Raw genomic sequence first — 25,644 nt, 5'->3', positions numbered from 1 at the left:
AAGTTTCAGTACTAACCAGAAATAATGCCTCCACACTGACAGATGGACAGATGAGCATTTGTTTTTTTACTCAAGAATTACTTTTAATGCCTCTGTTAAAATTACCTCAGATTGCTTATGAAATGTGCATTTATTAATTTTTTTACTTTATGTAGAGCTGAGCAGATCAAAGCAATCATCATATATTGTAATGCTCATAGAATCATTGACTGACAAATTTAAGAAACTCCTGCATTTTAGGTAACATAACACTGTATCAGGTACTGAAATATTCATTATAATTGCTCCATATCCAAAAATGTCAAAAAATCACATATTACCGAAACCTCAGCACCTTCTACTGAGCACCATGACTTCAAACAACACAAAGAATTTTGACTTAGTAGTGAAGTATATTTTATCTCTATGTAAATTATGAGATTAAACCTTGACAAAACTGGGATTAACAACTGGTCTCTGAAAACCGTGCCAGTCTGTCATGACCTGAAGTTACCCTTCTCCAAGAAGTGACATCTCTAGTATAACCCAGAGCACTGTTCAACTTCTGCATCCTGAAATAAGGCCCAAGTCTTCAACCCGAGGCTAAATTAGAGAAATCGATAGTGTAGCAGCATGTCCTTTAGTTGTTTTCCATGCAAGCTGGAGGTCTGTATCACTCTATCTTGCAATCCCCTAGATCATTAAAAAAGGTAAAATGGCTAAAAGATACAAACAATTTATATTCTTAGAAGGGAAAAAAATAATCCCATGTTTACCTTTTCTGACACAACCTAGTAAACAATAGATTCCCTGAACATGCTGCTTAAGAATGAAAAACTTGCAACTGCTAATAACAGATCATTATTACAATACAGAACAATTTTTCTGAATAATTAATATACTCTTCCTCAAACTTTCAGGAAGCTGAAAGTGTTTTACTTAATTAAACAGCAGCATACACAGTAAAATAGTCATGTATATTAAGTAACCTTCTGAATTATTATCTATCTTCGTACAACACAGCAGATATCCCTATATATTCTATAGGGACCCTGTAATGAGGAGCCCATCTTGCTTCACCAGGGCTGGCAGACATCCACTGGAGCCAGGAAGTGCTGGGCTGCCTTAAGACTAAGGGGTCCTTATGAACTTCTCCAGAATTTAAACATAGATTTTGAAGGTAAATAGACAAAATTATTACAAAGATATGCTCTGCTCTCACTGATTTTATTTCTATTGTGTTTCTTATCAAGTGAACATTCTCCCTCTCTCCTGTCTTCCTGTACACAATTAACACCTAAGTTCAGTTTTTATGTTCAGTCTAATTTCCCATTTTGCATATCTGACACCTTCCTAAAGCTTACTTGACTTGTCTGATGTGTTTGCCAGATATGAACATGCCCTTCCAGGATAGATTTTAATGTTTGGCTACTTTAATTATTCTTACTTTTTGGGAAATTAATAGATTTTCATGCACCTTGACATGTGAATATGACTTTTGGCCATGTAGGATGAAAATCCCTTTAAAAGCCTGATAGTACATAAAAAACTAAGATTAAGAGAAATCTACACAGTGTTATTCCTGTTTCAAGAATATAAATGTCTGCTCTGAATACAAATAGATTTATTAGTTGCAAAGAGAAAGGACACGGCAGTGTAAGGAAGCCTTCTCTGTACCTCAGATGGCTTATTTAGATTTTCGCATGGCTGTGCACAGTCAATAAACCTATGAACTGTAATTGCATCATACTGTTTTTCAATTTTCTTCAATTCTACAGACACCGAGATATCAGTTTTAAGGAAGCTGTAACAGAGTACAGACACTTGTCAGCACAAATATATTAACATAGCTTCCCATCCCAGGAAATCCCATTCACGCTTTTCTAACCGTTTCCATGGAAAACTAGAAGTTGACCATCAATTCAGTAACAATTTTCAACACCAAATGAAAGCAGAAGCCTCACAAATAATTTCTGAACGGCCTAATGAATTTAAAATACAGTTATACCTTTCAGATGTTTATATTTTAGAGATAATCTACCTTTAGTAAATCCATACTTGAAGGAAAGACGACCATCCTGTTTACATTGTGAATAATAACAATATATTTTATTTACTAAAAGGGAGCTACTTTTTCAGGGTATGTTGAGCAGTATCTCATCATTCACCTGTGATGATGTTAACTATTGGGAGGCACTTTCACAGGCTGACACAAATGTACTTTTAAAGACAGCACTGAACTAAAAATAGGAAATAGATGCTAACACACCTTTCATGACCTCTACACATCACTGACCAGCCACCTATCTTGCAATTGAAGAGTATGCTAACTACAGACAGAAATGTTTAGCATTTACTAAGTCAAAAGTGGTGGGTTTTACCCTGTTATCTCTATTAAATATTCCTTAAAACTCTACCAAAATAAACAACCTGAAAATTACTACAAAGCTCATGTTCACATTACTCCACAATGCACACATTCATACAAAGTACACAAATGTAAATTGTAACACCCCAGCACAGATGGACAGATGCTGACAAACCTTGTAGGGAAATTATAGCATACCTTTACAAAGCAGATATGCAGAATCAGGTTATTTCTTTCTGTCTGACTCTACAATCTGCTAAATAAAATACTCTTCAAGAGAGCTGTGAAAATTCATGTCTTGTACATCTTATAAATTACCTGGAGATACACAAAGGTATTGCATGCACATACATCAACTCTCACAAAAATGTGCCAGAAAGGAAGTTTTAAGCTACTGTTTTAAAAATTTTTCAACTATAGGTTCCAACTTCAGCTTTATCTCTGCTCCCAGGAAACAGTTTCATCTTCTAGAAACCGACCAGATTTTACAAAACACAGGGATTTCTACGAAACGTCAGCATTTCAACCCAGGGACTGCCATTGTGAGATGACAACACATGCAAATACCCTTCCGGACCACAGCCGGGAATGAGATGTGGGGGACCCCGGGTAGATAGATCTGTAGCTCGCACAAAGAAGCGAGTGAAGATTTGTCAGCAGGAGGCATGCAGCTGATTGCTGATGGCCAGCTGCCTGCTGCCGGTGCAATGTGCAGCACCCAGACTGAGTGGGCAGAGGAACAGAAGATTTAGTAGGTGCGTCTCAATCCCCTTAGGTTACAGCATGTGACGCGGAGCGCCCGGAGGAACTGGGGGCAGATGAAAGCTGGCAGCTGTGTGCTGCCCCGGGCGCTCCCAGCCTGCCAAACAGGGCTTACAAACATGTTAGCTCAGCGGCAGAATTAAAGCCCTCATTCAGGTTTATTTTGGAGTAAGAAACCAATGTGCACACAGAGGAGGGGGGAAAACTTGCCCTGCAGGCTGGAGCCTAAGTACACCTTGACCTCTCCTTGCAAACTTCTACATGGTAGGGCAGGCTTGATTAGGGACCGAAACATCTAAGTAATAATTTGGATTGTTGACCAAGCAACCTCCTCAGTTTCTGACAAGCAGACACAGCTGACATTTGATGCCCTCTACTTATTACATAGGCAATCATATTCTGATGTCTAAAGTGCTATTATTTTGCCAGATAAGCAGGTAAGGAAATCTGTTGCAGTGTTCATAAAAAACAGTTATGTGGTAATCCAAATGAAAATCGATTTTTTTTTCCCCCCTTGCTGTGCCATAATCACAAATTAAGGACAAGCTTGTTGCTACCTACAGAAGAAACATATTTAGACAAAATACCAATGATGCAGTGTGGGAATTGCCTTAATATGACACAAAGCAGGAGAAGTGGAAATTCAGACTTGACATCTTTCTTGTACAAATGGATCTGATATATATATATATATATATCTACACATGCATATATTTAGGATAATTCTCCTCCCCTGACTACTTTTCAGCCTTTTTTTTTAAAAAAAAAAAAACTCAGTCCATTAGGTAGAGCAGAATTTTAACAGGTATTGCTCTTTTGGAAATATTCAAACACAAACCAAACATATTTCACAATAGAGCTAAACTCTAATTTGAAAACTAGTCTTGAGTTTTCCACACTAGTTTTATTTGAAAATTAGAGACGGAGGTACTTTAAAATTTTGTAGGGAAAGGGGAGAAAATTAACAATCCTGAAAAGAAAAGTCAGCTTTTACAAATGTATTCAACCCTTACTTGTTCAGTGCCCCCATATTCTCAGAAAGCCACACAGGAACCTTTCAGCAGCAAGGTAAGACAATTACTATATTTCATTTGTGTACATAGCTGCTAATATATTAACTAGCAAGTTGCATCAGTAAAAATACATCTGTCATACAAAACTCTATGGAAATCACACAATTACACCACTGTTGTGCTCATTTGAAGGCTGCTATCTTTCAAATACTTTTTCTAGATTCACTGAGACATCAGCTAAATGATGAACAATGCTTCACTGGACAGTTTGCTTTATTGTTCCTTCCTCTTGTCCTACCTGTCCTTTCTTTCTTTTCTCTCTCTCTTTTTTTTTTCCCATTAGCCCCAGTTCTCCAAGGCATGCAACCTCATTTATCCGTACATGTAAATTCCCCACATAAAAAGATTCACAAATCCGACACAGATCTTCATGACATAGCACAAGACATTACTGAGATATTTCTCACACATTGAATTCAAATTTGTATATAATTTAGTGAGGGAGTAAACTACATCCTAAGAACTTGTTTTCTAGATAACAAGTACTAACATAAAAGGAGTTTTCTTACTTTATACAATAAGGATGTATAAAGTACAAAAAGTATTTTTACTTAAGAAAGGCCATGTATTTAGCTTGTAACAGTAAAACAGCATTTGGTTTAAGAAGGCTAAAATAATTATTATCAGTCACAAAAACAAGCATTCATGTTAACCAAACAACAGGTAGGTAGTATATGTACAGTAAAATCACACATCACTACAGAACTTCAACATGATTTTATATAAGAAAATTATTGTGTTGGACAGGATCAAATTTAATTTAGATTCCTGCTAGACTAATGAGCTAATCTTGGGTCTAGCTTGGGTTAGAGAAAAGACAAAAAACCTAGCCCATGACCCAGCTCTAATTAATATACATTTTACCTAAGCAGGAATAAAGCTACTTGACTCAGTTGAAAAATATTACGGCCATTCCTTGTTTCCCTGGTATCTTCCTGTCAAATACACTGTTTTCTGACTCTGTACAGTGAGGGTAACACCACACTTCATCTTCAGCCAAGCAACTGCCATCACTTCTGCTTTAAGCACAGGAGAACAGGTTAGAAGTGTCAAGGTCTTCAATTTTACAAAGAGATATGCAAAAGTCCTGCTGAATATTAGGACTACTATAGCCTGAAGTTCTTCAGGACTTGTAGAATTCATGGCAGGGTAGTATCTTATATCCTTGGATACAGGAAATTTTTTGATAAAACCAACTGTCTTTAAAACAGTATGAAATTTTGAATATCTACACACTGAGATTTATATGCATAAATACTGGTTGTAGATCTTGTTTCTTCAGCAGCAATATTTGCATACACAAATATAATAGCATTATTCTCCTGTCCTTCATAATCAACTCCAGTTATCAGAATTTGTGACCAATACCATAATATATCTCTACACTAAAATAATACCTACTCCAAAGGAAAAAAATACAGTTAACATAAAAGCAGCAAGCTTGATAATACAGCAGGATTTTAATGAAAGCTTTCTGACAGATAACAGGCAGGACCTCTTCCCTCTGAGATTTAAGTTTAATACTAACATTTGAAGTCACTGCAACAACTTCATAAGTTCAGGAAAATCTTGTATGCTGAAGCCAAACCCATGGCAGCACTGCATGGGCTCAGACAATACCAGAACAGCCTAAGCATTTTTCTGAAGCATTTTTTTGGTAACAAACAATGTATCTGTGGTAAAAAGAGAATGTAAGCAAAGTGACTCTGTTATCTAACATTCTACAAGTATTGACAAAAATGTTTGCATTCCTTCTGCACCACAGTTATAATGTTGGGAACCTAATGCAGAAAACTAATTACAAAACAACTCAGTTCTGAGGAATCATTATTGCCTAAATGTCATACTTTTGTCATTACTTCAGGTATCATATTTCTAGCTTTTCCTTCCTTCTACCTACTAAGCCTCCGATGGGTTAAAAAGAGTTAAGTGGAAATTTAATTTAAACTTATTTCTGTCCAAATGCTCCATTTCTCAGTGGAATGTTTTATAAACCTTTTATAAACCTTTTTAAGAGAGGATCGTTGCTTTGGAATCAATATTTTTATGTCAGGCATGATAAAATAGAAAACTTCTTTAGACTTCTCAACATGAGGGATACTGCATTACTAATACATTCTTTAAGGACTTTGGTTTTGCTAAAAATGGTCAATAAATAAACTTACCAAAACAAAATGCCTTTCATTTTCAGTAATACCTTGTGAAAACAGGAATAACTGCAGTAAACTATTAGTTGAAATTTTTGAAAGAAACCAATTCTACTGAGTTGATAAATAAATATTAATGAAAAAAATAATAATGAAAGAAATTATTTAGAGTAAAACTGTTTTCAGAATCTAACTGTAAAATGTATGATGCTTCAGTAATTCTGCTAGGACAAGTTACCTTTTTAGAGGGGATTTACAATTTCCAAGATAATCATCTTATATGATAATAAGATATCATAAGATAATCATCATATGATGTACATATTTCATTATTACTTTTAGCTAGTGAAAGATCCTATGGCTTCTTGTAGAACTCTGCCAACAGTCTACACATACTTTTGTGCATGTAAGTCACAAAAGGATACAGTTCAAAATCCAAGTGGGGCTCTTGCTACAGAAGACATCACAGACACAGGGAATGACAATACCCAAGCACAGTGGTTACTGCAAAGTTGCAGCAGATCTAACTCCTGGGAGTATAGAAGAAAACCTGCCCCTGGTCTGCTTGTGCAAGAACTGAGTGCTCCCAAAGCTCCCAGCCAGTGTAACAGCCACAAAAACAACTCACTTAAATAAGTATCAGTGTTGAAACACTTTGTCCAGTCCTAGAAAGATGGGCTATCTGTGCTGACACAGGTATGCAGTGAGCTGTCTTCTGTCCTGCCTGGAAATCAGCAAGGCTTCTATTATGAATATCAGGTCTGAGATGCCCTTTGCATGGTTAAAGGAGTACATCTGAGAACAGATTCAACTGAAAGTTATCTAAACTGATCTAGGTCCTGGATACAAGCCCAGACATTTATGGTGTCTGGTTTAAGTTTCTATTATTATGCAATATTCTTGGTTGATGATGACACGAAGATTTTAACCAAGGTAATCTTTCAGAATCAAATGCAGCTACTTGACTTTTAAATTAAAATATTTTTAGCCAACAGACACTGAATATGTAGAAAAATATCCATGACAGAAAGGATGTTTTAGGATTTTACCTTCCTTGACTTTCTCTCCAATAATTTATATCGCTAATTACTAGGTGTTCACTCAATTATTCCTAATCTTGATCTACTTCTGCTATCAGTTACACGGCCTGTTTTATGTCTTATTTAATGGAACATCTTAATGGGAATTAGGGAACTCATAATTTGTGTTACTCATAACTGTGACTTTCCATGCTTCCAGTAGACTGCATAAATAAGTCTATTTCCTAAAACTTGACTTAAAAAGCTTTACTCATGCAATATAACGTTGACACTGCTCACAGATTATGCTATTTCTTACATTAAGTTGTAATGAGAGTAAAATATTTCAGAATGTTACAGAACAACATAAGTAACAGCCGAAAAACAGCATTTTCCCCTGAAATAGTTTCAATAGAAAATAACTTTTCACTAGTTTATTAAATAGCTTTGCCATTAAGACAATCATACTATGTTTACTGACAAGAAGAGGCACCAATTTAAGAGTGAAAGTAAACTGAGAGTTTTAAGCAATATAAACCCCCACAGGCAGGTTCTCCTACTGCTTTCACTCAAGTCCATTTGAAACAGTTTAATGCTGAAGCAAAATAAGTCAATCAAACTGAAATAAGAGTGGGTTTGCCCTGACTTAACTAAAACAGTGCTAGTATGTGTGTGAATGAAATCTGACTGTTATGTCTAGTCTCTGCAATAAGACCATATGTAGATGGACCTTCTGTTTGTTTAGGTAAGTATTTAAATGCAATTTAAACTTGATTAGGAGCAGTTTGGCTTAAAGAGAATGGTGAGTGGTTTGGAGACTGGGTAATAAATGGAGTAAGATGGAATTACAGAACAAACCATAAAATAATCTTCACTTTACCAATTTAATTTTTAAATGTGTTCAAGAGTGATTCCCCCTCTACATATTTTTGATTACACAAATAATAGAGAAAGGGATTTCTTAGCCATGGAAGTTCTCTGAAAGAAATGGAACTTTGTTTTTATCCCATTTTTAAATACAAAGAAAGCCAGAGCATTATGGAATGAAACATTTCAAAATATACAAAAATTAAAATGTTTTGGATCAAAGACCCTTTATAAGTCTTCTTTTTTCCTTCATCCTATACTCCTTGTGTTGGTACCTTTATTGTGCATTCCAAGATATCATGTTCTAGAGTTCTTTCCATGTTTTGAAAAAAGTTTCTTAAAGATTTAGAAGACTGCCCTAAAGACTTTAAACTTAAATTACTTCTTTTGGTATTGTACTTTCTCTCTCTGACTTTTGTCTTCATTAAGCATCTTGGGCTATATTCCATTTATCAGACTTCATGTATTACCTATGCTTGGTTTAGATATTCACCCATTTCTATCTGTCAGGGAACCAGGGTATAGTATTGATCACACAGAGTTTTGAAGAGGATGGTTCTAGACTGCCTGGTTAGCAGAAGGCAGGCAGAACTCTCATTGTTCAAATGCAGGCACACTGCAAAATCTGAAACATTTTTCACTTCTGGAGCATAATAACGAAATTATCAGCTGCTTTGCTGATATGAAAAAAACAAACTATCTGACAATGACATCACTGAAGTAACGCAAGCTAAAAATGCTGCAGTTTTCTTGATGCCCTTTTCTTTCAGATGCCCTCTTTATGCTTTTTGGCACACTACTTAGTGGCCACTTCCCTATTGGCCACAAGAATATCTCAGCAACCAGGACTTTCATGCAATATTCAAGACACAGAAATCATGGCAACACAGCTTCAAATCAAGCTTATTATCAAAGCTGACAGTATTACATTCATCAGCTTATACAAAATATGGAAGAAACCCAACTTCTCTTTCAGTTATGGGTCATACACACATTTAAGAGGAACCCAGCCGGCAGTGAAGTTCTGAAACATTTATGTTTTTGTCAAAGTCAATTCAAAACTTTTATCTTCAAACAGCAAAGCCATGCCCAAGATACTCTTCCTAATCGACCTTTTATACTACAAAATTGGTTAATTTTTTTATTTTGGCAGTGCTAACACAATTTAAAGTACCAGCATATATTCAGTATCCAATACAGGAAAAAAAAAAATCATGTAAAACAAAATCTTGTCAGTGCCACCTCCTCGCTTCCCTTCACAAAAGTTAATGCAAAAGAATGCTTTTATTAACTGTATTTGAATATTCTAGGTGAAAGTCTCTAAACCAGTTGAAAAAAAGAGCTTTAGAACCCTAATTACTAAAACCAGAGGCATGCTTGTATTTTTTATGGTTTCAAACACGTAGAATGAAATTCAACTTCAGAGAGAAGCATGGTGCCAGCAAACTATATAATTTCATAAGAAGGGTGGGAAAAAAGGCAGGGCTAATGTACACAAGAATAGGGTGCAACACCCAAACAGAAAACCATAGTATTCATTCTGCATTTACTCAAATATGTTATCATACCCAGGGAATACCACTACTTTAAAAGCATATACCACCTTGATCTAAACATCTGTAATTAGGTTACCACCAAAATATTTGCTGCCTCTTTACTAATAGCACTATTACCATTACTCAGAACACATTTCATACACTTTCTTTTATTCACATGTCAGCACAGCATCGCTCCCTCTAGTGGGTAAGAAACACAAGCCTAGACAGACAACCCGAATTTTCATACAAGGCAGAAGTACTCCGGCTACACCAAAACCTGCACTGGCTGGAGTGCAAGTCTTCTATCAAAGCTATAAAGAGAACCTCTATTTCACTCTGACTACTAGAAAATGTATTTTTACTAGCCCTGTTGTTTGCTTTTACTTCTTCAAGTTTCAATGGCAAAATAAATAAATAAATATAATGAATGCAAATACTGTGGCAGCAAGAAATCCATTAATTTCTACTTTACTTTTACTTCCAGCAGCAGGGTAGTTTCAGTTCTCAGCTCAACAGCAAGTTTTGCCTGCCATCAATTATTTTCACAAATCTGATTCTTCCTTTGCATACACTGGCTACATACTAAACTCTACTATTAAAATCCTGTGCCTTTTCCTGCCAAATAACTTGACTGTTTCATTTGAATACTTGCTTGACAAACCCAACTCTGAAAGCACTAAGGCAGCTCTAATGTTTCCCAGAACACATCTCAGTAAATCTTACTATATAATCACATAATGAAGAAAAAAGAAAATAAAGCTCAGTTACACACTAAGATTTATATTTTTTTAACCGTTCAATATATAAAATCCGTACAGCTAACGGAACTACAGAATACTGCCAACAGGGAAACAAAGCAGGAAGAACAGGTCAATACAAAAGAACTTCTTATATGCATTTTTCTGCATATATTACCTTCTACTGTATAATGATTAACTTCTAATACATGTACCCAAAGAAGCTGGCTAAAGAAAACCCCACCAGTTTGCTGCATATGACGCTTTTAATTTCTTAAAATAGAAATTCCTTTCAATTGCCAGATTTTTAGTTTTTCTAACTGATTGAAGTTCCAACTCTATCCTAAGCCATGAGATGCCTTAAGCACAGGACAGACACCCATTTACAGCAAATTAAGGTACTCAGTAGTTCACGAATTGTTCTTCTTAGAATAATACATCAAAACTTCACCTGAAATTATTTGATAATTTTTAGATTATTGTAATTTAGACTAACAAGTCAACAGCCCAGTGAACCACACTGTAGAGAAAATGATTGGCAATTATGTTACTTGAAAGACTGTTACCAGAACAAAATCGTTAAGTATCACATTTCTAAGAAAGTGACATTTTACAAAAAGACAAAGGCATATATTTTCCACCAAAATCTAGTGCTGCTGTCATCAACAACCCAACAAAAGCTAAAACCGCTTAAAATGGAAATGAAAATGTAATGTATGGAAATATTCTCTTATAAAATCTCCTTAGGCTTCACATGTATTAATGTATTAGTTTGCAAACATTAAGATCAAAGGCAAAGCAACAAATACATCCTAAAAAGTTTTTAGTCAGATTTTTATTAACGATATACAAGTAGCAAGGCATAAAAAATTAATATGTTCAAGCCTTGAAATGTCAAGTGTAATGATCTCTAGCTCTGCTTACCTCCTTTGCTTTTTGTTTCAGTCTGGCTTGCTCTGGGTCTTCTTGCCTTGAGCGACTCTAGATGTTTAAAAAAAAAAGGGGGGGAAAAAAGATTAACACATGGTTTAAGAACCTATATCTGTTGCAATAAGTTGAAAACTAGTAAAGGGGAACAGGATACTAGGTGTCAAAGATGGGATGCTTAAATTCGTAGAAGTGCATTTCAAACCCCTAGGCCTCACCCAAAAGACTGTTAAATAGTCAGTTGCAAATAAGATCTACCCTAGATTTACATTTTTTTTAAAAAATGCCATGTTTTTATCAATGCTAAAGTTTCCATACATTTTCATTTCAATTATTTAATACAAACTGAAGAATCTGAGAGCAGAAGTGACATCCTTTCCATCACCTCAATTTTTTAATTTAAACTTCTTATAGTCACTGATTTTAAAACAATTTACTCTTTGCAACTAAGCTTTTGTTCAGCTGTCAGTAGAGAATGTGGAGAAAACAGCTGTAAAGTCACCCTCCCAAACAGTAAGTGCTCATAATAAAGATGTTGCTATCCATGTGAGATTACTTTGAGTACAGCATTGAAATACACATAATTTCAACTAACTCATGCACTACTAATAGTATTAATATTGTAATTTTTGCAACTGAAGAAATACTGCCAAATGGCAACTCTCATATTTTTCCTCAAAACCAGGAACAATAGCTCTACAAACCCTTTAAGAATAACTGTTTAATTGCAATAACCTGTAAAAGTACACTTCTTCAGATACAGACTGCTTTACAACCATATGTTAAAAGTATTAAATTCTTGTTTATGCTCACTGAGCATACTAAAATTGATGGAATTCAAAACTTGAGAGGTAGAAAGTACATGCATTATACTTTTTAATTGTATGATTGGTCAGTAAAGTAATTTGATTAAAGAAAGGTTGCAGTAAAACTTGAGACATCCATGGAAAACTGTTGTTCCAAATACCTGAAAGATGTAATTGTTTGTTTTCAGTATTTCTTTGAGATTTAACGTGCTATTATTTACACAGCTCCCAGAAGAATTAGAGTACCTATGCTCTCTCCTATCTTTCTCTGTCTATGCTGAAGACAGACCTGAAAACTGAAAGAATAGCAGCCTGCAAACTTACATATTTTTCCCCATTGCTTGAATTTTCCACTACATAGTCTGTTCCTAAGTTAAAAGTCCATGAAGACAACCAAAGCAAGGTAGGTTTTATGAGTAAGGGGACATGGAAAATTGTTGATACATCTGGAGAGAGCCTTGTCTACAATTTGGCAGGCAGGGCACCAATGCCACTGAATTTCTCTATCCTTTACCCATTTTTAGATGATGCTGTTAACTCTTCCACTGCACATTAGCCCAATCTTCCAATATCATGTACTAGTGACTTTGTGCTTGTTAACATAAAAGGCAGTTTTACAGGACAATGTCCAAAGTAAAGAGAAACTCGAATCTGTAGATAGCTAATGATCAAATCAGACTCACGTTGTAGCTGTGCCAACCAAGAAAGAAAATCTAACTTGATGTAGACCAAGATTGCTTCTAACTGCTGTGGCCAGACAAAGAAAAATGTAGATAATCAGATCTAGTTAATGGTTAGAGAACAAAGAGGGATTTCATGAAATATGTGGATCTGCCAGAGAGCTAAGACTCTATTCAGTAGAGCAGCTCCTAAGAACTTGATTATAATTATACCTCTTAGGTTAAAAAACAAACAAAGCCATTTGACGAGTTGCTTCTCTAGGAGATGGCTTCAGGTAAGCATGAACTGAGCTGACTTAAGTCTTTGCTCTATCATTTTGTGATGACTACTCAATTATTGTGTGCCTCAGTTTCTCCAGATTGATGCATGGAAAAATAACCTGTAGCCCTTTCATGGGTTTTCATATACACTGAACTTCTATTGCTTTCTGAGTCTTGCAGAACAGAAATACAAAGTGTTACACTGCTCTATGAAGCAGAATAAATTTCCAAATGCAAAGTATAAGTTAAAAGCATTTCAGCTTAAGGAGAAAGCAAAGTGTCCTGGGAGAATCAATCTGAGACATATAATATTGTTACTAAGTTTCTACAAGAGAGTGATAGAATCCTGGAAAACATACCAGATCTACATTGTTTTGCGGGACACAGTAAGAAAAATTAAAGCAATAGATGCTAAGTAACATTGCCATTTCCTGGACTCCCTAAGTGAAGGAAGAGCTATGCTACAGATTAAAAACAAACAAACAAACTATTAACCCAAACATTTAGAAATCAGGGCTTCTTATTTTTTTTTTTTTTTTTTCAGAAAATACTCAAATAAAAGCAGATCTGCAGCTAGGAATAATCTGAAAAAGCAGATCTCAAAAACAGACAAAAAAGCTGATGATCTACTCTGCATAAATCTCCAGTTCATTCACAATAAACAAATAATTACAGTCATTGCAGAGGTGAAAACAGGTACATAACTCATGACTGACATTAAATTCAGGAATTTTTTCAGTACTGAGGATTTAAAATACCATGTGATACATGAACACTGATTGAAAGTGAAGGTAGAACTACTTTTACATTTGGAATAACACAGTGAGTTTATGGCTAATTCTTTGAACCCAAACCAAATGGTCTTTGCAAACAACTCAGAGGTAGCCTTGTTTCAAACAAGTAGAATTCCAGTTTTACATTGGATCATTTATGGTATAGGTAGCACTAAAAAAAAAAAAAAGGAATTTAATTATAACTTTGTTTCCACTTCTGTTCAGATAAATTTTAAGATTTTTTTAAAAAGCAGATTGTTAAGGCTGAAATACCTTCCTGCTGACTACCATGTTAGTTTTCAAAGCAGTAAGCTTCAGAAATAAAATCATTGGCATTTGCAGGCTGAAATGTGTTGAAGGAAAAAAACAAGTATAAACTATTTTATTATTTTTTCACTTTATGATCTAAGATAAATTACAAAAGGCTTCTTCAATGCCAACGCAACACAGATTAAAGAAAATATAAAGCAAACGAAAATGTCAAGCTTAACAGAGGTGCCTAGATAAGCTTTAAAAATGTCACTGGCTTCACTTTACACTCCATTCCACATGTGAACATCTTCCTCTGAAGAGTTTGAGCTATTTTGCTGCTGCTCAGCTCTTCTGGTGCTTGTCTGTATGTCACCATTTTTACTCACCAATTATTTTAATATTTTACACTTACTTCTGTCAAGCTGACTAATCAGTTCTAGTTTTTTTCAATTCCTGTTTAAATTTTCTTCAAAGACATCTCAGATTTCATCTCAGTCTTCCTTTCTCTGTTCCCTCTAACATCCAAATCTGAATACGCTGCCTCTCACCTGTTTTGTTAGATATTTTTCCAAAATTTTTCAACGTACTCAATGCCTCCTTTCTCTAAAACTTCAGGAACACCTACCAATCACACAACCTCCCCAACTAAAATACTTTGAAGTTTATTACAACTCCTTTCCCTTCCCCTCTCTGTTCTTCATGTCTAGATCTGTAAATAAAGCAAGCTGGGTTTACGTAATGCATTTTCATGTTGATGAATAAACACTTTCAGAAGCAAGCTAGCTTCCCATAGTAATTTTAGAGAAACCCAGGACTGATCCTACCCAGATAACATACTTTTAAATACATTAAATGCTGTCTCCTACTGAGAATTTATTCACCAAACAAGGTTTATTAAGATTTCTCCCAAACACAAGCTAGTTTTATTAGACCAGACAACCTGATATTTTAATTGTTAAGAATGAAAGTATTTTGTTTTAGAGACTTGCTATCTCATTTATCTGAAAACTGCATAGATCATATTAGGTCTCTGGAAATATTAGACTTTCAAAGTATGAAAAGCAGTATATGTTAAATGTGTGTATTCAAAACACATTAGAAATATGGGGTTTCATTTACATGTTACCAAACTCCCTAATGTTCCAAACCTCAGCTTTTCCCCTTGCTGGTGTTAAGGAAGAATGCCACAAAAACAGAGAACTGATTACAGATGTAACAGCATAGTTTTAAGAAGGGGATTTTCCATTTCATAGACTTGTTTAAATTAGAGAACAATATTTCTAAACTAATAAGGATATCTGTAACTCATGCAGTACTTAAATACATGCAACAACTATTTTAACTAGAGGACACTTTGGGCGTCTATGTGGATGGGCAGACTCAGTCTTTCTGATGTATTTTATTCTGATCATTATTCAGTATTCTGTTGCAATTTGTAATGTCAAGGCTGCACTGTTATTACATTGTGTCTCACTAAGAAAAAAAATTTTCTGTTAGGTTTGTAATAATTTGAAAGTCTCAGCTAGCCCATGCCTGAAATGTCTCAGAGTCTCTCCTAAATACCAGTCTCCTGCAAGTAGCAACATCTGATCCCAGTTAAGGTACCTGCAGCTCTACTCCCCCTTCCCAGTATAAATACTGGGAGTCTTTAATGCTTCAAATTCATCTTTTTCCATTAAATAAAGTTGAAAGTCACAACTGCAGGTGCTGTGCTATTGAGAGGCACTGCTGTGCCAACAGTTTCAATTTTAAACCTATTTTTCCCCATTGATGACATTAGAACTTCACCCACGGCTGTACCAGCTTATAACTTTCACTTTTAATTAAAGAAATTAAATTGGCAACATGAAACACTTTGCTTTCACATTAGCTTTGTTAATAAAAAGTGAAAGTTAAAAGCAGCATAGCTGAAGGTAAAACCCTATTCGGAGCTAGGACCACAGTGAGATGGAATGCAGGAGTACAGGTCTAAAAAATAGATTTATTTCAAAATCATTAAAATTGGAGTAAGAAATTTCTAAAAATTTAGAAGATAATCTCAACACAATAATTCCCTCTTTGCTCTCATCACAAGTGAGATATAAGTTCCTGTTCAGAGTGCTTCATCTCACATAAAGCTCCATTACATCCACTGTAGTCTCAGAAGAGAGGGAAAGGATTAAATTGGCATGATGAGTGAACTCATCTCTGGCTCAGGGAGGCAGCCCCTTCAAGTAATCACAGGATGTGTATGTAAGGAAATCTGCACTGCTAAATTTCAATGACCTCTCTCCAATAAAAAAGCCATCCAGCCTATAGCACTGTAAAAATCACTCTCATCCATAAATACTAATTAACTCTGCAAACAACCCTAAACATAATTTTCCATTTACTTATGTAATTATTCTTTTTACAGACTAGATCTTACTCCTGTAGTACTCCTATTGAAGACCCCAAACTTGACAGGTTTGTGCTACTAATACAGAACACTCAAAGTAACAGCCTAGTAGAATGTATATATTGGAAATTACCTTTCAAAAATAATTTGATAATAAAATAAACATGCACTTAGCCAGTTTGAGCAGATGAACTCAAAATAATATTAACTTGATCCATTTTACTATAGATTATATCACAGAAGTGTTACTGATTTTCTGAAACAAGAACCCAAATGTACCTCTGCTGCAGAAAGCACCATTCTTTAAAAAAAAACATTTTGGAAATAAAACCAAACCAACAAAAAACACACACAAAAGACAACTATAAAAACTTCTAATTCCTCCTGCTGCCAGAAATATTCCCATTATTAGTACACAACCAGAACCTCATTCAATTTGGCACACCCAACTAGTATTTTCCAGGTTTTGAAAACAGGTGTGAAAGCAGCAAAGAACACCTCTTTAACTACGGCAAGACCTGTGCTTCATTGTTTGCGTTGTTTTTCTTCTTTGTTTTTGTGTTTGTTTTTTTTTTCCCCCAGAAATTCTACAGAACACACACCATGTCAAATGTAAAGGTAAATTCCTCCAGTGATTTTAGTCTGGCTTTTGACCTTTCTATAGTCTTAAGACTTTGCTTAGCTCTTCTTGAAATTTTCTATTCCAGTCACTGAAGACATTGAAAAGATCTCTGCTTCTGCACACCCATGGAAACAACAGCCAGTGGATTCTTACTGGGAAAACAAACGAGGGCAAAGTGTTGACTCTCACAAATATTTCCTTCAAAGAGGCTGCCCTCTACATCTGAGTTGATACACAAGATGGCCTCTCCTTGTGCCCCTTTTATTTTACCCTACTACCCAGGTATCAGGAAGACAGCCCAAAAGTAATGGCATCGAGGCAGCTGCAGTGTCTCCTGGTACAGTTTCCCTATTTGACAAATCATGTTATCTGGATGTTCGAAACAGAAACTGCTCCAGAAGCAGGAGGTGACTGGATCTCACAGTGTTGGGGACCAGTATGTCTTTAAAAACACCTGGTATAAAAATAATTACTAGGAAGTAAATTAGAGAAATGTTTTGGGCCATACATACATTGAGGAAGACAATGAGGCGATCCCTGAGGTACAAGAGATCATGCTAGCCCCTGAAACAGTATAGTCCTGTTTTCAAATATTTTTAATGAAAATGAAATTGTATGTTGCATTATTACCATAGCATATCTTAGGATTTTTCCTTTCCTTTCAAGTTTGTCTTCCCTCAAAACATCTCATTGGAATGCAAACATCAGTCATTATTCTTCTAGGTTTGTGGTATCAAGTTTCTATTTCTCAAGTATTTCTCAGGCACAGGACATAAGATTTTGTAATTTTGTCTCATTTAACAATCAAAATAATGCTATTATTTTGCTTTAAAGATACTCCTGTAGCTTTAGTTATTTTTAACTTGGATAGTGACTTTTCTCAGGATGTAAAAAATTTAAAATATTTTTTGAAAACTTTTTTTCTTCTTTATCTCTCCATGTGATTTTCTCTCCTATTTTCCCAAAAACATTTCCTGAAGAAAAATTATGTCCACCTGGGTGCTAATAAATTCTGCAATCATATCTTACTGTGACAACTGAAACCGGGACTGCAGATCAATCAGAATACTAGAGTCAAATATTTCCTCTTCTTCCCCGAAAGAAACCAACCCACTAACCAAAATAACAACAAAACTCCCACAAACCTGATACTTTTTTTTACTATTATTTACAAATCTTTCTTACCCATTCCTCTATTCTACTTCTCTTCATAAACATTAGTGATGATAAATCAGAATTGTTTTTTCATGGCTACTTTGTTGTTAGGGTTTGGGTTTTTTTAATACCTTCATATATTTTTCTAGTATACCAAGCTGTCTTCTACCAGTTTCTGAGTATAAATTTGATTTATGCATCAATTACTTTCATTACATAATTTCTTCAAATCAAGTAGAGACCTCTCTTATATTTTCTTTGCTCTATAGATCTTTAATTTACTCTTTCTGTAATTTATAGGAATCAGACTTGCTGGTAATATATTCCCTGAATTTTTACATTAAAGGAGTCTATATTATTCAAGACTAAAATAACAACAAAAAACCAACCCAAAACCAATGAACATTGAATCAAAGTAATTGAGGTTGGACAGAACAACATGAAGTCATCTAAGGCAACCTCTCAGGTCAGCCTGAGTGAGGCCTCGTGCAGTCAGGGAAATGTTTTTGAACAAAAGACTACAAGCTACTGTATTTTTCTCAACTGCCACTAAAAAGAAAAAAAAGCCCCAACCAATATAATAAACAAGCTGCAGGATACACAGAAAAGTAAACATGCTTCATCAGATGTATTGGAGAAAACAAGATAGAAAAAATAAACATGCATTTTTTTATTGTTAAAAACTAAGCATTAAAAAATAAAAATGGCAAATCTGTTTTCATCTGAACATTTAAAGACCACATATGTTATGTGGAAATTTGTGGAATATTTAACAATGTGAAAAATTATAAATTACGAATGAAAATAGGACAGATTAAAGTAGCCAAATAGAGACCCAAATTCTAAAAATAAGTAAGGGTAGGTTTTTTTTAAAATCTCACAATTTGTGAACATTAATGGCACAAAATTAGGTGGCTTACTGTAAGAACCGAGCATTGAGTTGCTCTGTATAATATTTTCAGAATATACAATAAATCATTCAATGAAAATGCAAATGCAATTAAAACTGAGATAACTTCTTTGCAATTTGATATGGTATATATAATTAAATTAACAGGTATAAACAAGAGGTTTATCTAAACCTGTATGCTCTTGAAACAATATTATTTTAGTTTGTCCTATTGCATGTCTGTCTTGGGAATTAAACAAAGAAACATATTCAGAAGAACTGATAGTTAACTGAAGACATATATGAATCAACTAAATAGAACAGTTATATACAGGAGACTAGAACACAAATTGGGAAACATAGTATTTAAATTAAAATAAGTAAGAGAACAAAATTGTTTTTAAAAAAGAAAAGTCTATAAACTCAAGAAGTAAAAAAGCCTCCAAAAAATCTGTTAAAATTTATTGAATTGTGTTTAACACCAGAGGTGTAGGATATGATTTTCAAATGGGACAGAAAGCCTGGCATCTATTCAATTTCAAAGACAATTGTGAAAATTATTTCACCAAGTTATTTTGAAAACGTTAGACATTGTCTCCTATATTTCCAAGAACTCATCAAATACAGAGCTGCAATCTTGAAAATGCCAGAGCATTGCAGTCAGGTAGGTCTGGAGTCATCACAGATAAGACAGCATGACTTAATGAATTAAATGTGATGTCACAACAACACTATCTTTTTGTTATAAGAAGCAAAATGTGTTTATGAAACAGATTTCATGAAATCCAATAGTTGTTTGAGGACTATGAATTAAGTAGTTAACCAAAAAAATGGAGTAAAACAGATACCTTGGCAGCCTTTAGCAAGATTTCCCTCTCTTGTTCATCTTTCCTTTGCTTTTCTAAACGCTCCAGCTGTTCAAAAAACTTTAACTGTGATCGGACATCTGTAGCTTGTTCATACCATTCATCATCCTGCAAAATAAGAGCAATGTTTTACAAAAACATGCATTTTCACCAAGACTATGCATTTAAAGAAGAGTACAGGTATTACACATGAAAATCTTTCTATTGTGCTAACAATAAAAAAAAAATCTCTTGATTAAGTTCAGAGAAATTAAGTCAGCCTATGGTTAATATTGCAGCTTGATTTTGATTATCTAATTAATATCTAAGCAAATAAAAAAAACCTCACAAGGATTGACTTATCTGCATCAGTTGAAAATAAGCCTCTAATTACTGTGAACACTGTGAACTTTATGACAACTAAGAGCACGCAAGCTTTCCTAGTACCTAAGAGATAGCAAGAATGTATGACACAAGCCACATGACAACACTCAGAACAACAGTCAGAAAAATAAGCTATCCATATTACTTCCATCTCATTTGTCTGCTTAATATTTTCCTTTTTGACTGCAGTGTTATGAAACAAAAGAAAACCATTAACCAAGACATACATAGAAGACAAGGAAAATGCTACAGCTGAAGCAAAAACAACACATTTTTTTTCTAAGAACCTGTTAATGTATTATTTTAAATACATCTTTGGCTTAACATGGACTAAGTGAAGTGACACCATCACAGGGAGAAGGAAGGAAACATTTAACACTCTGGAAGATGATGAATAATACAGAACCAAAAAAAATTATTTCACTTTTAGTCCAATAGAGTAGACTATAACCATCAGCTCCAAGAGAAGAAGATTTATTCTGCAACATACAATGCCTTTCTTTGCACACTTACTTTGTATGACTCCATTCGGTGCTGTGTTATCACTGTTACTTTTTCTATCACTGTTCTTAATCTGTTTTGTGTTGCATGGGAAATAAAAGTAACCACCTCAGCTGGCACATCAGTAATTCCTAGTTTTTTAGCTAAAGCAAAAAAAACCAAAAACAAAACAGAATTAGTTTACCTCCCACGAAAACACCCCCAAATTTAAAGAACATGAAGTCATAACTTCATTTTCCTCAACAGAAATATCCATGATAGTGTATTTATGTAGCTTTGGCAATACATTCACGACCCCTTCAAAAGAGGTGTGACTACATTTTAAAGTTTGAAAGAGAAATCAGAGGTGTGTTTTTTTTTTTTTTTTTTTTACCACTTAGAAAGCATTTAAGAACTTCACTAGATTTTATTCTATCATATTAAAAGAAAGCATAAGAGAGTATGACACAATCTGAGTTCTTATTTGTTCTACACCATAAAAAGCAACTCCCTTATTTTCAGGAGCATTAGTGCAGATTAATTTCAGTGTCAATGAGATGAGGCTGCAGCCCAAAGCATATTGTTGCATACTTAAGTCTAGAATATTGGCATACTAATGACAGTAAAATTTCTTTAGAAATAGAAAATCCTATTAACTGAATTTAAACACAAAGCCATATTAGCAAAAGTTATTTAAAAACATCAGCTGTCCCACAAACACTACTAAAATGTATATTTGTAGCTCTTGGACATTTGATACTTTGAGCAGAGTTTATACAAATAGTAAACACTCTACAGCCTAATGTGTTGATGTATTAAAAAAACACCTGAGCTACAGAAACAAGAACTCGTGTAGCACTTAAGAATTTCTAAATTCATCAAAAAAATTATAATGTACAGGATATAAATTTGTAGATATACACATAGTAATTTAAGCTAAAAAGGCACACACATATGAGTAGTCCCAGTTGGACAGGTTTTTTGGCTAGAAAACAGATATATTTACCTTATATATTTAAAAAATCAGCAATTGCATTTTGTGTTCATTATTGGATTTGAGCCTCTATGAAAGAGTCAACACTCTGATTACCCTGAATCAGTTTTCCACGGACTTTTCCAAATGTTTGTGGACACACATGTTCATGAGACACCAATGGGCCGGCAAAACACTACGGGGAATTTGTTGGAGAAGGTTTTGAGAAGTGCTTCCTGACCGGCTAATTACAAAAGTCATCTTCATTAGTGGGAGGGGGCCCTGAGCAAACACAAACCTGAGAGGCTTACGAGCGAGCGAGCTCCTTTTGTGAGGCATTCCTATCTTTTCCTGGCCAAATTCTAGAGCAAGAAACCATCACACGTCGAAAAAATGAAGACGAACAAGTGAGCAGCGGCCTTACATGGATGTGCACGTCTGTTATTTTAATGATGTGATCTGAGGCGAACTGGCAGCGTTCAGCATCACCCTGGGCTCCTGTCAGGGCCGGGATGGGGACGGTCAATCACGGCGCGCGCGGGCCGGCCCGCCGCCGGCAGGGGGCGCTGCGGCAGCCCCGCGCGCCGGGGAGGGCGGGAAAGAGGGGACACAAGGGACACAAGGGACACAAGGGACACAAGGGACACAAGGGACACAAGGGACACAAGGGACACAAGGGACACAAGGGACACAAGGGACACAAGGGACACAAGGGACACAGCCCCAGGTGGGAATGGGCGGGAAAACACCAACATCTCCCACAGCCCTCCTTGTCTCTGCCTCTTCCGTTGTGGAGTTTTGCTGTTGTTGCTTTGGTTTTATCCACAGTGTCTATTTCAATGTATATTTTATTACATCACGACAGTCCGTTCCCACGTTTCCCTGGGCTGAATCCTCTATGTCACATATTTCTGATATTATTTTTTTAAATGATTCTTTGAAGCCTTTATCTTTTAAACTAACTTAAGCCATCACTGACTCTGTAATGTACGGTGTTACCTTAAGGATTTTAGCAACACACACATATGCTTTTTAACTGATTTTTGCTCTGTGACAATAAATAAATAAATAAAAATTATAGCTTCCTGGGTGCCAAATTTGTCCTCTGTAATAGAGATTGAACTCTGCTAAGTTGCTGAAAGCTGAATATAAAACGGAAAGCAGACACAGCCATTAAGATCCCAAAGCTGAAATTATTACTCATGTAAATTAAGTCCTTGAAGTCAGCAGGACTATTCATACTGGTCAGAGCTACTTGTGCAAGTCAGACTTGCAATATCAAGAAGTATTTGAACATGCACTGTTTTATTATGCAAATGTGTGTAAGCAAAGCTATCGATCAAAACCCCTTAGTTCAAGAGAAAAAATGTAAGAAAGAAGAGATATTTAATTAACTAGTATCAAGGAAAGAGGTTTGAGATGAAAAATTCTGCTGAGTATTCCAGCTAAGGGTACAAATGAGTAATTGTAAAAATAATAATTTTTCGGATTTCTTTGGAAAACAGGCTTAGGAAGAAAGAATACAAAACAAATTTCCCAAAAAATGAATTAGTGTCAAGAAACTAGACTCTAAAAAGACAAATAGATACATTTTTTAAAAGTCAACTTGTCAAAAGCCACATTCATCATGTGTGGAAGCAACATCACAGCTTCCCTGCTCTAAATTATATGAGTCAAAATCCTGTTAGCATAGAATGTCAGAAGCAGGGTGCCTTCCAAAGCTGTATGCTACATGAAGATTTGGCACATGACTTCAATCCTTGGATTGTGTTTGTGGCAAGGATGGGAAAATTACCAATGTGCTCCTGAAAGCAACAATCTCATCTACACTTAGAAGTGCTGGCCTAGTTATACTTCTATAAACAGTAATACTTTACTGATCCTGGGAAAAGTTCTGATTCATTGCTTACTCAGAGAAAAGCCAAGTAGAAACTGAATCAATACAAAGGGCTGGAAACTTTTAATTTGCATGTTTCTATATTAAGGTGTTAGCATTTTTCTTCTTCACTGCTACATCTACTCCGGAGTTTCATCCACTTTCATTTATACAAACTATAAAGGAATTATGCCTGCAATCAATGGAAAATAATGTTGATCTCTAAATAGGAAATTCCTGAGATATTCTTCTAGTTTGCATAATTGTTTTTCCCAGTTTTAATACAGAAAGGCTTCTCTTCCCTTTGCAAGATTCCCTAGACTGATGACAATGATTTAAGAAATATAACTTAAAGTTTTAAGAAATATGCATATATACACATATATTTTTATATCTATATAATTATGTATACACACACATATTTTTAAAACACTATACATACTTAATTGGATCACCAAACAGAAATATCTTTTTCACAGTTTAAAGCTCTGCTACCCATTTAATGAATGACAGATGCTTTCTATTAATCCCTTTCCAATATACTATTCATCTTTCTAACCAACTCACTGGACAGTGGCTTCATGAACAGATATTTTTATTTAGGTCCCAGTATTCTAGACTCAGGTCTTAATTGTGCCACCTGATCATTGCAATACTATAGCACAATATATAGACTTATGACAAACCCAAAGAAAATGAAAATTAAACAAATAAATGAACTTATTTCCTTCAACAGACTGCTATAATCTGTCTCTCATTTAAAGGAAGTTGAACTTGTTTCTGCTGAAACAGAAAGCAGACATCTGATCATCTTTATCTGATGATCTTAATTTGATAAATTAATAATTTGATAATGAGGCCACCTTAACTTTGTAGTTTTGTGACCAAAATTCTGCATTTAAATCAATAAGGTGCAAGACACTTAAAAATAAAAAAACAAGAAATGTATAATTTGAAAAAAAGTTCCTTGCCTGTCAATAATGCATTTGTTAAAGTTAGACATTTTTTATAATAAATATATGCTCCACATCTTTAAAATTACTTTAATAAAGTAATTCAGAACTTTTCCCAGAGCTACAATAAAAACACCATCAAGGATAACAACAAAAATGGAGTTGGAGCAAAGCAATGCTCCAAGATGTAATTTTAGACAATCTCTTCACTAGAATTTGGGCTTTTATATTTTAAAAAACGTAACTGTGGTCACGTTCTTCATTCAAGTGTTCTTGCCAGATCTGTACTACACCAGAACTGGACAAGTCCATCAGGAATTAATGATGGATTACATCAACACTTTAATTATTTATGGCTGGACTCAGTTTCAACACAATCTGATGCATCAATTGCTACTACAGCAGTCAGTTGAGTCACACAACCCTATACAAAAAATATGAGGGACAATAAATTAATACACTTCAAGTAAGCAAGTTTCTAATCTGCCAGGCACTTACAGAACAAGACAATAGTCTGCCTACATGTTAATTCCTAATTACATGCTTGGAAACTTTAAGAGAAATATGGTTCAATCACTTTTTAAGAAAGATTTACAGCTTAAGAGAGGAAGTGTGTTAAGAGTATTTCTGTTTACAAATGAGTTATATTCTATTTAAAGGTTTGAGACATTGCAAGAGTCTCTATAAAGTCAGAACTTGTGCAAAAGTTCCAAAAATTGAAGGGAAAAAGCATTCAGCAATATTTTTCTGATATTGGCACATGTGTCACTAGCACAAGATTGTTTTTTACAAACATAAAAGCACCTAAAACTTGTCATTGAAAATTTTCAGGTCCCAAGAAGTGAAAATTCTGATGAGAGCTATCATTTGCTTAGCTATCTGAAAGGTACTGTCTTTGCTG

At 34.9% G+C, this 25,644-nt stretch overlaps 1 protein-coding gene across 2 annotated transcripts in view; it reads right to left on the bottom strand.

Moving 5' to 3' along the window:
* The window catches only part of LOC139802008 (transcription initiation factor TFIID subunit 4-like), a 131,490-nt gene that overhangs the window by 53,077 nt on the left and 52,769 nt on the right, over window positions 1-25,644 (bottom strand). For both annotated transcript variants that reach the window (XM_071756733.1, XM_071756734.1), the window contains exons 11-13: window positions 20,975-21,105; window positions 20,081-20,206; window positions 11,415-11,471 (exon numbers count right to left, since the gene is read on the bottom strand). In XM_071756733.1, the coding sequence (XP_071612834.1) occupies window positions 11,415-11,471; window positions 20,081-20,206; window positions 20,975-21,105 (314 nt within the window). The remainder of the gene's footprint in view (window positions 1-11,414; window positions 11,472-20,080; window positions 20,207-20,974; window positions 21,106-25,644) is intronic.

The sequence above is a fragment of the Heliangelus exortis genome, chromosome 13, assembly GCF_036169615.1.
Source record: "Heliangelus exortis chromosome 13, bHelExo1.hap1, whole genome shotgun sequence".
Taxonomy (NCBI): Eukaryota; Metazoa; Chordata; class Aves; order Apodiformes; family Trochilidae; genus Heliangelus; species Heliangelus exortis.
This window is presented reverse-complemented; position numbering and strand designations above follow the sequence as displayed.